The sequence below is a fragment of the Chrysochloris asiatica genome, unplaced genomic scaffold, assembly GCF_000296735.1.
Source record: "Chrysochloris asiatica unplaced genomic scaffold, ChrAsi1.0 scaffold00033, whole genome shotgun sequence".
NCBI classification, from domain to species: Eukaryota; Metazoa; Chordata; class Mammalia; order Afrosoricida; family Chrysochloridae; genus Chrysochloris; species Chrysochloris asiatica.
The window spans coordinates 25,059,502-25,073,924 of NW_006408551.1; the positions used below are offsets into that span (position 1 = coordinate 25,059,502).

At 37.3% G+C, this 14,423-nt stretch overlaps 1 protein-coding gene across 1 annotated transcript in view; it reads left to right on the forward strand.

Annotated features, from left to right (window-relative positions):
* TMEM19 (transmembrane protein 19) overlaps positions 1 to 8,174 on the forward strand; it is a 40,053-nt gene extending 31,879 nt beyond the window's left edge. Inside the window, exons 5-6 of the mRNA XM_006859563.1 lie at positions 6,569 to 6,778; positions 8,011 to 8,174. Of these exons, the coding sequence (XP_006859625.1) occupies positions 6,569 to 6,778; positions 8,011 to 8,174 (374 nt within the window). The remainder of the gene's footprint in view (positions 1 to 6,568; positions 6,779 to 8,010) is intronic.
* The last annotated feature ends 6,249 nt before the right edge of the window (positions 8,175 to 14,423 follow it).

The window sequence follows — 14,423 nt, forward strand, 5'->3', positions numbered from 1 at the left end:
GTTGGCCCAGGATTGGACATTGTTTCATTCTGCTGTGCATGGGGTCGCTATGAGTCAGTTCCGACTCGATGGCACCTGACAGCAACAACAATGAGAACAAGAGGAACAATCAGAAAACAACCAAAAAACCCAAAGAAACCTAAGATTTATGTTGTTGCTAAGTGCTTGCAAGTTGGTTCCAACTCATAGCAACCCTGTATAGGGTTTCTAAGAAGCAGCTGGTGGGGTTTGAACTGCTGACATTTTGGTTAGCAGTCCAGTGCTTATCCTACAGCGCTACACCAGGATTCATGTGGGATCCTACAAAGAGAAGAACTTATGTGTGATTGGAATTTCTGTATAGGAAAAGACAAAAATCACAGAAAGAATTGTCAAAGAGTTGTTGGAAGAAAATGCCCTTGGCTTCATGAAAGACAAGAAGATATGCATACATGAAGTTAAATGAACACCAAACAGGGTAGATCCCAAAAGAAAATCTCCAAAATATGTCATGAAGCTTTTCAAAACCAAAGACTAGGAAAGAATTTTGCGAGCAGCTCAGGAAAACAAAGTTAACTATAAGGAGAACTAATAAGCTAAGCTCTGATTTCTCAGCAGAAACTATGCAGACAAGAAGACAATTGGATCACATATATAAAACTCAGAAGAAAATTGCCAACCAAGAATTATATATCCAAAAATTGTCCATAAAATATGACTGAAATTAGGACATTTCCAAATAAACAGAAATTAAAATGAATTTGTAAATTAGACCAGTTTTACAAAATATACTAAACATTGTTCTTTAGAAAGAGAACCAACAACAGCAGATTGCAACCTGAGAGTAACATACATGATAGTATCAACCAGAACTCTACCGATTGTGGTGGTGATGTGCCATCAAGTTGGTTCCAACTGGTAGTGTGTGGTTTCTGAGGCTGTAAATTTTTAAGGAAGCAGAAAGCCCCATCTTTCTTTCCTGGAGTGGCTAGTACATTTGAAATGCTGACCTTGTGATTAGCAGCCCAGTTACTAATCCACTACACTACAAGGGCTCCTGCAACCCAGATGTTGTTGTTAGGTACCATCGAGTTGGTACCAACTCATAGTGACCTTTTTTGCACAGCAGAATGAAACACTGCCCAATCCTGGGCCAACCTCACTACTGTTGCCACTCTTGAGTTCATCAATGCTGCCACTTGGCCAGTCCATCTTGTCAGGGTCTTCCTCTTTTTCTCTGACCCTCTACCTTACCAAACATGATGTCCTTCTAACCCAGATACAGAAGTATCCAAAATAAAACAAACCTACAGGACTAAAAATAGAGAACCAGAGATGTCAATTTGCCACAACAAAACCACCACACAAAGTAAAAAGAGGGAATAATACAGTTAAAGAGCATCCAAATGAAAAAGAAAGCAAGTAGATCTCAAATAAATAAAATAAACCTATTGGGTTTGAGGCACTTTAGACTAATAAAGTCATATAATAAAGCTATTTCATGTGCTTCTTTTTGCTTTTATTACATTGTGAGCTACTAACAAACCAGTGTAGTATTCCATTCAACCCTAAAGCTTCCTCTTTGTCCTGCTGTGTGGATCAGCAGCCCAGCACATACCCACTATACTATCTTCAGTGTCCCAAACAAATTAGGTCAATTCCTCTATTATATACTCTAATTGTTTCTGCTGATTAAGTGCCGTCAAGTCAGTCCGTCCCATAGTGACCCTGTATAGGGTTTCCTAGGAGCAGCTGGTGAGCTTGAACCGACAACCTTGTGGTTCAAATCAACTTTGCAGTCCAGTGCGATAAATAATAGCGCCACACCAGGACTCCATATACTCTTACAGCACAATATATTGTTGTTGTTTTTGTTGTTGTTTTTGAATTTATTTTTACCTTTTTGTTGTGAGGTAAAGGTGTACAGAGAAGATTATCACTTAATAGAGTAATTGACTTCTCAAAGAAAGCAAATTCAAGAAAATTTACTTTGTAATTAAAATGTACTTAAGTGGAACTATGGAAACCCTATACAGGGTCTCTATGAGTCAGAACTGACTAAATGGCACTTAATAATAACAACAGTGTGTCTAAGGAGCCCTGATAATGCAGTATGAGTTGAGCTGCTAACCACAAGTTCAGCAGTTCAAATCTGCCGGACATTTCACAGGAGAAGGATAAGGTTTTCTGCCTTTGAAATCCTGTACAGGATTGCTATGAGTTTTGAAGGCACATAGCCACCAACAAACCACCTCATAAAATTTAAAAACTTTTGTTCATTGAAAGACTTTATTGAAAAGAGTGAAAAGACAAAGTACCAATGGAAGAATATCTTCAGAAGTCATATATCCAATGAGAATCTAATAATCAAAGTACAATGACACTTCAGAAAGTTCATGGGAAATTTCCATTTTCATTTAATTTTTTTACAAACTTTTTGAAGCCCTCGCATATATGTACAAAACTGATAAATTAATAACAAAAAGACAACCCAATCATAAAATAGGAAAGAATTTTAGTAGACATTTCTCCAAAGAGAGTATTCAAATGGTTACCAAATGCATAAAAAGATGCTCAACACTATTACCCATCTCACCCACTTGCATCCAATGGATTCTGATTCACCCATCATAGAGAAGCAAATCAAAACCACTGTGAGATCATTTCTCTCCCACCGGGATGGCTAAGGAAAACAAACAAACAGAAAATAACAAATGTTGGCCAGGATGTGGGGAAATTGAAGCCCTTCTCCATTGTGGTGGTGGTGGTATACCGTGGAGTTGATTCCAACTCATAGCAACCCTGCATAGGGTTTCCGAGGCTGTAAATCTTTATGGGAGCAGAAAGCCTCATCTTTCTCCCACGCAACAGCTGATAGTTTAGAACTGCTGACCTTGAGGTGAACAGCGCAACTCATAACCACTATGCTACCAGAGAGTTCCTTATATATCCATTGTTTGTGGAAATGCATAATGGTAGAGTGTGCAAAACAGTGCGGTGGTTTCTGAAGCAAACTAGAAACTGTTTTTAATCCAGCAATTCTATTTATATGTATATACCCAAAAGACTTGAAAACAGAGACACAGAAAGAGAAGTATGCATTAGTGATAATTGTAGCTCTGTTCCCAAAAGCCAAAATGTGGAAATAACTAAAATGCCCATCAGCCAAAGAATGAGTAAACAGTATGTGATAGATACATGCAATGGAATACTACTCAGTGAATAGAAGAAATGAAGACTTTGATACAAGCTACAGTATGGATGGAGCTTGACTACATGCTGAGCAAAACAAGTCAATCACAAAAGGACAAGTATCATAAGAACTTACTTACATAAAGTTGTTAAGTGTCATCAAATCGGTTCCTACCCATAGGGGCCCTGTATAGGGTTTCCAAGGAGCGGCTGGTGAGCTTGAACCATCAACCTTGCTATTCAAACCGACATTGTAGTCCAGCACATTAACCCACAGCACCACACCAGGAGCCATCCACACATAAGAAGCTCTGGTAACATAATGGTTACAAGTTGGGCTACTAACCTCAAGGTCAGCAGCTCGATACCAACAGTGGCTCCATGGGAGAAAGATGAGACTTTCTGCTCCTGTAAATATTTACAGCCTCGGAAACGCTGCACACAGTCACTATGGGTTGGAACAGACTCAGTGGCACTTAACAACAACAACAACTTACAAAAAAGGACAAGAAAAGGCAAATCTATAGAGACCAAACTTTATTAATGGTTACCAGGAGCAAGAGGGAGAGGGAAAGGGAGGTTAGTAGTGATGGAAGAATCATACTGATGAAGGGTAATTTTGCCCAACTGATTATTGTAAATGCTGTCTGTAGGTTGTAACCTGTAAAAAGTTGAATTGGCGCAAGTTTTGTGATAGATCATTTACAATAACCAAAAAATGAAAAGAGCAGCTGCCAAGGTTGCTATGCACAACCAAATACCTCATGAGATTTGGTTCCTTGGTTTGGAGGTTTATGATCATAGTTTCATTCGCCTAATAATTGTTTAGTGCTTCCACTGTACCTCTCAGTTTAGTAATGCCTATGGTCATAAAAGTTTACAAGTGGCTATTAAAGCACAACTGGTCTGTATTCACCTGGAACAAAAGAGGATGGGAGGAGTCAGTAATAGGAGGATATAGGATGTGTGGCTTATTGCCTTCTGTGCCATGAGACCAGAAATACTGGATGATGACCTACTACCATTACTGAACATTTTGATTTTGAAATTCCTGTTCAAAAGGGGGAGATTGTAGAACAAACCTACAAATTCTCATGGACTCCATGGACTTTCTGGAACAATAGAAGCTGGATAATCCCTGAAACTATTGCCCTGAGATAATCCTTAAAATTTAAACCAAAAATATTTTTTGAAGTCTTCTTAAAACCAAACTAGTTAAGCTTAGTTTACCTAATAAAAGAGCTCTGCCCTTGAACATTATGCTTTTTATTTTTGCTATGGTTGGCAGTTTATTAACTACACTACAATTGTACCTTACTCTGTCAATTTTAAAATCATTTACACATTGGCTTAGTAAAAACATATTTTATAGAAAAGCATCAGCAAAACTAAAATGAAAATAGCATGCACACATAATAGACATAGTAGTGAATTGTTAGGAATTAATTTAATCTGGACAGGTGCTTAATGAAACTGACTATAAAGTATTGTTGTTGATGTTGAGTGCCATCGAGTAGATTCTGACCCATAGCAACCCTGTGTAGGGTTTCCAAGGAGCAGCTGGTGAGCTTGAACCACCCTGCCAACCTTGCAGTTCCAACAGCTTTGCAGTCTGGCGCATTAACCCACAGCGCCACACCAGGACTCCATGAAGTATTAGGTGGCTTGATTTTTTTATGGAATCAGATAATGACTTCAGAAATGTTAATGTTCAGCTGTAGATGCAAGAATGTCTAATAACAAATACTGCTTAACAGTGTTTGAGGAACAGCAAAAGTAAGTATTGTTTTCTTTTACAGGTCCTTTTCTAAATTCATTCTCTATCACCCTCTCTCCAACTTAGAGAATTTGTTGGGCAGACTGATGATGAGGCAAAGATTCAATTGTTTTTAAAAAAAAAACAAAACAAAACTGGAGTCTATTTACAAACAAGCAAAGGGAGATTTATAAGTAGGTGTTAGTGCAGAACTGGTTAAAAGTGAATACAGCTGAGTAACAGAATATACCTTTACTTTTGCATATCTAGGTCATCACTTTTCTTCTTGGAAGAACTACATTTTCAGGTCATGAACCATAAAATGGCATACAATGCATTGAAAAGAGCAAAGGCATTTGAAAGTTTTTTATATTTCTAGCAATGAGACAAATATTTTTGAGAGCTGAGGTTACCTCTAGTGTCAACAGCAGAGCCAGTTGTTAGCAGCCAGAATGTTATTGAATACATAACCACTTTCTTTTAGTATTGTTCTTTGCTCGCCTCTCCTAAAAGTTGTAGCCATCTATTTAGTTTATCTGTCATCTTAACAAAGCTGCATCTATAGTAGTCATGTCATCTGAAGTTCCTCCAGTTGCTGAACCTATACTTGAATTGTCATACATGGAATCATTTTTTTTATTATCCCATTTTGGCAAACAGCAATTTCACTCAGAGTACTTTCTTTTCAGCGTGCCAACTAGCCACATTTCTTCATTTTGAACTGGTGGAGGAGGTCTTTCTAAACCCAGGAAATCTAGTGGTCTTTTACTTAGTGTTACAGGAGGCAGTGTTTTCAGCACCAGAGTTGACCAAATAAGGTTAAAATCTGCTAAAAACAGAATGTCTTTATTAATTCCTGCAACAACAATCCTCTCTAGAGTCTACATTATCACACTAGCATTTGGAGCTCCTCCATGCAATCCTTGTTCCAGGTTAGAACCTGGTGGTACTACTTTTAGTTTTTCAAGACCTTAGTCATTGAATTATACTTGTGTTGTATTCCATTTCTATTGAATGTGACTAATTTCTGCCATCTCAGCAGTAGTGGGAAAAGGAAATGCTGCTCATTCACTAAATGTGTAACGACTATTGCTTGCTACTTGGCACTATCTGCTTCTATGCTTCATCTTAAATCCTATAACTTGCTGAAGTGGGTGTGTAGTGGTTTTAGAGTACTTTTGTGTGCCCCCCCCCCATTGCCCTGCTGGAGAATCCCTGGCAAGGGCCACTGCCCACCAGCTCCTGAGGCACTTGGGTGGGCCAATCGTGTGGGGTTGCCAAAGCAAAGCAAGCATTAAGCTCTTTTAAGAACTATATGGAATCAAATTGACAACAGCAACTCGAAAGATTAGCTAGGAACCTCAGTGGCAGTGAGTTAGTGTTTAATGGAGGAGGAATAACTCAGAAAGGATGGTAAGAATGGTCGCACAGCTTAAAGACTATCAGTGTCACTAAATTGTACATGTTGAAAATGTTGAAATGATATGTTTTGCTATTCATAGTCTCAACAAAAGCAAAATAATGAAAATTTAAAGAAAAACATTAGTTTTGATTAGATGAGTACAAAAATGTCTTGCTTTCCTGGCTTTATGTTTTTTGCTGTGTGTTAACAATATGATTTTATACATGCTTTTTCCTCAGGGACCAATGGAGGAGTTACATTAGTGGGCCTTGCCTCCAGTCTCCTTGGTGGTACCTTTGTGGGCATCATATACTTCTTCACACAATTGACTTTTGTAAATGATTTAGACATTTCGGCTCCTCAGTGGCCAATTATTGTATTTGGGGGCCTGGCTGGATTACTAGGATCAATTCTGGACTCATATTTAGGAGCTACAATGCAGTTTACTGGTAAGAACTTTACCTTGTTATTACAACTTATTGGTGCATTAAAGAAATGTGGAATGAAATAGAGGGGTGGGAAAAGGAATTGACAATGGAAAATTAAAAAAAAAGGGAGTTATGTGATCAGGAATGATAGAGAAAATTTCTTAGACAATTTTGATTTTCTTATTCTTTTGCATTAAATAAATTGAAAGAATTAGTCCTAATGAGCAATGATTAAAAGCTCTGTGGGGAATATACAATAGTGCAAGAAAGAGGCTTTGGTTTATAAGACTTCACCTAATCCTGGGAAACCAGACATTGTGGGATCAGATCTTTTTAATACACTTCTTTCCATATGTTTTCTAAATCTATTTGAGAGATAATTGTTGTTCTAGCCTGACTAACATATAACCTACTTTTCACTGTGATTTCATACTTGCCCTCTTCCCCACTGTGTTTTTTGGCTCTACCCATGATATGTGGGAGAGTCCATTTTTTTCAAAAAACGTTTGTGTTTTGCTTCTGAGGCACTCATAGTATGTAATTCATTGCGCTGACATGTTCTGTTACGTGTGGATTGTTCTCACGCTCATAAACCATGTTTTCTCCTTTGATTAACATCATGAAGACACTGGGAACCTGGAGGAAGGTTCCTTGAGTAAAATCTTTCCTGTGTTCTTCATGCTCAAAGGTGATTTACTCATTCTTCCCCTCCTCTGCCCACCATGTTTGTTCTCAGTGTCATTTGCCTGAACTAGTTACCAAGAAGGAAGCAATCTGATTTTAATTCACACTAAAGGGTCAGTAACACTCTAACTGGAGAAGTTTCAGATCATATTGAGTAAGTTGAAGAATGTGAGCAGTGGGGGAGATTCATTCAGTAAATCTTTAAGCCAATCCTTCATGCCAACACCATGGTAAGTCCTGTGTATCCAGTGCTGAGGGCACAAATATGATCCTACTTAAGGACTTCTGGGTAGGCAGCCCAGCCTACCACATTTCTTGCCATGTCCTTCCGAAGAAGAAACATCAGAGATGTTGAGAGAACAATATTAATGTATGCTGAAACTCATTTTTCAAAGAAATCATTTGTAAGAAAAGATCCAGTATCTTTCACCATATAAATTTATCTTTTGAGACCGTTTTACAGGTGGCTGAGAATCTAATAGATTGTCTTATTTGGCTAGTTAGTTGTTACTTTTTTTAATTCAAGTCATTTGGATTTTTCACCTCATTTGTTTTCCTTCCCGTTCCAGGTTTTGATGAAAGTACAGGGATGGTGGTCAACAGTCCAACGAATGAGGCGAAGTATATAGCAGGGAAACCTATTCTTGATAACAATGCAGTGAATCTGTTTTCTTCTGTCCTTATTGCTCTCTTGCTCCCAACAGTTGCCTGTGGCTTGTGGCCCAGGGAGTGAATCTTACTTAGCACTGCAGCTACATTGTACCCCTTCTGAAATGAAAAGTTCTTACCTGCTGGAGTGGATTTGGAATCTGGTGCCATTGAGTCATTTTTGACTCAGAGCAACTCCATATGATGCAGTAGAATTGCCCCTACAGTTTTCTTGGCTGTCATCTTTACAGGAGCTGATCACTGGGTCTTCCTCCCACAGAGCCACTGGATGGGTTCCAACTCTCAGGCTTTTGCTTAACAGCCAAGTGCTAAATTATTTGCATCACAGAGCTTCTTTCCTCCCCAGTAGATACACATTTATTTAAACCACTGTAAATACTAAAAGTAATGACATTTTGAAATGATTCTCAGTTGTGGCAGAGAAATGACACTGTGCCACTTACTTCAAATGTTTTAAACTGATACGTTTTATAAGCCTAAATACATATACTATTTTGGACTTCATTGCTTTTCTAATCACAGTTGTGAAAAGTGTTTGGTTCCTAGTAAGCTGTATTGTCTGTCCTACATTTTTCTTCCTGCCTCAGAGAGAGTCAGCAATAAAAAAAATTTTTTAATTGCATGTCTTTTTCCGATGACCTTCAGAATGTGTGAAAAAAATATTTTTAAGTAAAAGCAAAAAGTTTTATCTAAACAATGTGTACCTTATCATGAGCAGAAGCTATCTTGAATTTAATATTTTTTAATGCATTTTCAAACATTCTCTGAAGTGTGTACAGGAATCTGGATTAGCACTGACCTCCTAAACAATTAAAAAGTCACTGGTAAATTATTGTGTCTTTATTTGCTCTGTAGTAGAAGTTACTGAAGATGCTGTGATTTCCTATTAGGTACCTTCTACCGTATGCTCTCCTTTATATTGTAGGCTCAAACGAAAGTGAATTCTACTTTCTGATGTTTCTCTTCTCTATGATTTACTGTGTGCCAAAGTGGTTTTGACTTGGTACAAATTATTTTACTAAAAATATTTTAAAGTGTTTCTCACATGATCTCCGTAGCTTTCTATCCTTGCCTCTTTTTCACCATCAGAGCAGATAAAGGTTGGAATTCTTTATTAGTGACCCAGACCCTATTACAGTGATGATATAGGACTGACATGGTTCAAGAAAAAAAATGACAGTTGACACCTTAATCCTTAAGCCAAATAACTCAGTGGGTTTCAACCAGTGGTTTTCAGCTGTAGCTGTACATTGGAATCACCAGGATATCTGTGAAAAAACAACAACTTTTGTCTGGGTTTCATCCCCAAAGATTCTGATTAGCTTGTTTGGATTTCAGTTGGCATATTAGGGCTTTTCAAAGATCTGGCTGCGCATTACAATCACCTAGAATTTTTAAAAAACACTATTACCAGGACCCCTCTAAAAAAACTAAATCAGACTATTTGGAGGTATATATATATACCAGGTAGGTTCCCGTATGGGTATTTATAGAAAACTCTCTGGAAGATTGTAATGCTTAATGGAGTTGAGAATTCCTGAACAAGAATATCCTTAAACATACCACCTAAAAGAAGCTTCAAAAGAGTAGCAGCATGATATGTTTCCTTTATGGCTTCAGTAAACCAACCAGTAACCAGTTGTCAGAGAGTCAATTCCAACTCATGTGACTGTGTATGTATCAGAATAAATCTATGCTCCATAGGGTTTTAGTGGCTGATTTCTTTAGAAGTAGATCGCCAGACTTGATTTTTGAGGCACATGTAGATAGTATAGAACCTCTAACCTTCTGGTCAGTAGCCAAGCGCATGTACTATTTGTACCACTTGTGGATTCAGTAACCTCTGGGAATTATACAATGTCTTATAATCATGTGCCAAACCATTCCTGTGTAATTTTTTGTGCAGCCTCTTTATTTCCGTAGCTCTTCAAACATTTCTTTTTTCTTTTCCTGAGGCTTTAACCTTAACATTTTATGGAGCAAAAATATTTATTGGGACTATTTTTTATTTGAATTATGTCATTAATAATTTGGGGAAATACTGCTTGACAATTCTTTACTTGAAAACCTAGGACTAATTATGATTTGGAATCAATTTTTTTTCAGATTTTAGAAAAGTAGCAGTGTACATATAAAATATTCTTAAAACGAAAAAGATCTGGGAAGCACCCCATTTTCAATTGTACTATTATTTCTGTGGTATTTCTATGGTAAATGTATGAATAGTTACACTAATTGTGATAAATAAAGACTATTTTTGATCAAATCAGGTAAGATTTTTCTGCCAAATAGGTTTGCTACCAAACTTAGAAAAAAACTTTGTTTTCAGAGCTTTATGGATATGAGAATTGTAGACAAAAGAATTCTGGCTTTTTTTTTTTCTTCTTCTTCTTAATGTAACATCTGTTGTGCTTGGATGTTTAATTCCTCTGCTTAACGATCACTTTATTTAAAAAAAAAAAAAAAATACTACACATACTTGCAGCGGAAAAAGTTCATGTAAGCACTGGATGACTAACCACAAGGTCAGCGGTTCAAACCCACCAGCACTACTCAGAAGCTCTATACAGAGGCTCTGTGAGTCGGAACCAACTAAACAGCACTTAACAACAACAGCAATTTAATAAATTAAGATGCATCATTGCCTGTCTCAGGCAGAGTGAAGGTAAACTGTTGCCTAGCATAGTAGAGGAGAGCAAGGTGAATGTGGTAGAGAGAAGTTCCTAAGTGAGACCTGAAGATGTATCAAACGGGATTACCTCAAAAACAGTGAATTGATACAGCAGGTCATTCTAACCATGCTGTTTTGTTTCTTAAATTATCTATGCCTCAACAGAAGTACATACTAGGGGACTTCAAAAAGTTCCTGGGAAAAATTCCATTTTTCCCAGGAACTTTTTGAAGCCCCCTTAAATATCTTTTTCTTTTTTTCTAGCTGCTATGGCGGAGTGCTGGTGTGGTGTTGTGAGTTAATGCACCAGACTCTAAAGCCATTTGAACTGCAGGGTTGGCCTTTCAAGCTCACCAGCTTCTTGGAAACCCTATACAGGGTTGCTATGGGTCGGAATCGATTCGACAGCACTTAACAACAACAACATATGTAGATTGCTGGCTGCAGAAATGCCAACCCTCTACAATTAGACATAGGACTAATACGGAAAATAGAAAAATCGGGTCAGGTTATGTATTATAAACTTTACTGCCTGCCTACATTATGAACAGCTGCTGCACAGTGGATATATTACCTGACGTTCCTAATGCCATCACCCTGATGGAGATACTATACTAGCATGCCACTAAATCCTCGGTAAATTGTACAGACTTTTAAAATGAAAACAGAATTATGCAGATTCATTGTTCAGTCTCTTTGTGGAGTATCTGTTGCTCTACCTCTGAGTGGTCTGGAACATTTCTAAAACATAGGTCTTCTGTGTGTCATTTGCTGAAAGTTGATCATCAGGAACATATTTCTGGAAGGAAATAAATTAAAAACCAGTTTTGCTACCTGAGTTTCTCATGACAGTGATGATTCCCATATTTCCCAATCACATGATGCAATATTACAGTTTTGAAATTAATAAGAAAGATTGTAAAAGAAATGGAGTTGAGGCCATGGGACAAAGTTCCTGAAATTATTTACCCAGCCAAGACTGAACATGTTAATTCTCATCTATTAACCAACTCAAAGTTAATTTTATAAATGCAGTAATTTTATGTTTGGATTTTAAAAAAATGCTTGAATTCTTAATACACTGAGTCTATTCTCCTTTTTTAAAAATTAGAGCAAGAAACAAAGCTAAAATCTTGTTTGGTCCCCACTCTCCTCTCAACAACCCTGGACTTCCTTTACTGACTGCCTACATTATAAACAGCTGCTGCACAGTTTGTCCATTTCTAATGGACAAACAATATTCCCTCCATGAAATGACTATTCTTACCAGCTGAAGATATTTTTACATAAGATATGTATTAGGTACATATTTCATGCACTTTTTTAAACAAAATTTTATTATGGCAAGTAGTGTCTTCGCTGCTTCAAGTCAGGTACTTAACATCTAAGATAAATCTAGGCAAAAAAAACAAAAATAATGTTATCTGGTAAAATTACAAATGACTTTTTTCTGCTTTTTTATGGCATGTGAATTACTTCTCAATAGATATTAAAACATACAAATTTTAATTAAAAGATTGTAATTAAATGTGGTTATTTTACAAATTTTTTAAATGCTCAGTATAGTTTATGGAAATTATTCCCCCAAACATCACCTCCCTTATTGTTTTCAATGGTGTTCTTGCTCTTGGTAAACATCCTTATTAGTAATGAACTATTGTTTTTAGTTGCCATGGAGTCAATTCCAAATCATGGTGATCCCAAGTATGTCAAACTAGAACTAATCTAAGGTTTTTGGCAGCAGCTCACCAGATCTGCTCACCTCAGGATGAGTTCAAACCTCGTCTTTCATCTAGGAGTCCAGTGCTTAACCGTTTGCATGACCCAAGGACCTAAAAAGAACTAAAGGAGTAAAGTGGAATTTTAGTATCAGAAAGAGCATAATGAAAAATAACAGATAGTCTCAAACTTAGGACGTATTGCAGTTAGACAAACCACACTTAACAACTGCCCTGTTTTTATCTGTAAGTTTATATAATGTTTTCAACCCCCAAAGACAAAGGTAGGTTTTATAAAGATACTGATAATAAATGGCAATGGAAACAAAAAACACAGGGTACTCGATTTTACATCACAGTAGAACAGAACTCAATTGTATATGCAAAGGAATTTTCTGATACCATCAGTTTTGAATCTTTATAAAGATTATCACCTATCTTCATGCTTTTGTAATCTTTCAGACTGGATTGTTAGCAATTTTTTTCAAATTCTGATCTTGCTTAGCAACTCACATTTGGAATTATACATGGTAAACACCATACTATGTGTTAAAATTCTAGACACATTGCCCTGGAATTCTAGAACAAAGAAACTTAAGGAAATTTTTCATCCAGCCCACACTTGAAGCTGAAAATCACATATACTGTCTCATGCAATTAATATAATCTTTTCTAAAACTAATGCTTCCTTGACTTTGCATATAGTGTTCCTTTTACCTGGAACTTCTTCCCCATCCTCTCTTTTATTGAGCCTTCAAAAACAGCTCTATGGCATTTCATATGAGCAGCTTTCTGAAACCACCTCAGGCTTAATTAGCTATCCCATAGCACACTTTACACTTCAACTGTTCAATGTTGTCGAGTAGGTTTCAACTCATAGCGACCCTGTCTGGGGTTTCCAACAAGCAGCCGGTGGGTTTGAACTGCCAACCTTGCAATTCAAACCGACCTTTGCAGTACAGTGCATTATCCCACTGTCAAAACTGTTGTTGTTGTTATGTGCCATGGAGTCGGTTCCGACTCATAGTGACCCTGTACAGGGTTTCCGAGGCTGTAAATCTTTACGGGAGCAGAAAGCCTCATCTTTCTCCCGCGAAACAGCTGGTAGTTTCGAACTGCTGACCTTGAGGTTCGCAGCCCGATTCGTAACCACTACGCTACCAGAGCAGTTACCATATAATCAGTGTTTTCTTGAATTGATGCCTTCAGTGTGTTAATACATATTTAACCTATTTCTTTAAACTACCAACTCCCTTATTGCTAAGTCACTGGCAAGTATAGAATGGACTCAACTTTTTTTTTGGTTTTGGTTTTGGAATTAAATAATGATTTTAAAGTTCATTTGTGGGGCCAGGGTAATAGACATTCTTAGTTATTCCCATTTGATCTCAACAAGCTGTACTTTAAAACAACAAATCAGGATAAACTGATTGGAAATTGTATGCTGTCAAAAAAGGTGTCCGTATTTCTGTTATAATCGTCTATGGTGCGCTGTATAGAGAAATCCAAAACCGAATCCATTACTCTTGAGTTGAATTCCAACTCATGGTTGATCCTACAGAACAGTAGAACTGTCCCTGGTTAGTGCTACAGGATAATGCACTAGACTGCAACGTTGGTTTTAACCATAAGGTCGACAGTTCAAACCCACCAACTGCTCCTCGAAAACCCTAGCCAGGGTCACTATGACTCAAAACTGACTCTATGGCATTTAACACAGCATGTCTTCTGAAGCAGACAACCACATCTTTCTTTCATGTGCAGAACTGCTGGTAGATTAAGTTCCATACCTTTTGGTGAGCAGTCAAGTTTGTTAACCACAGTGCCACCAGGACCCCTTATAGTATCTTTATAGTTTTAATAAAATTCAACCCTAGAGTTTATCTTTATAATGGACTAACAGGATACTGTTGACCAAGATTAA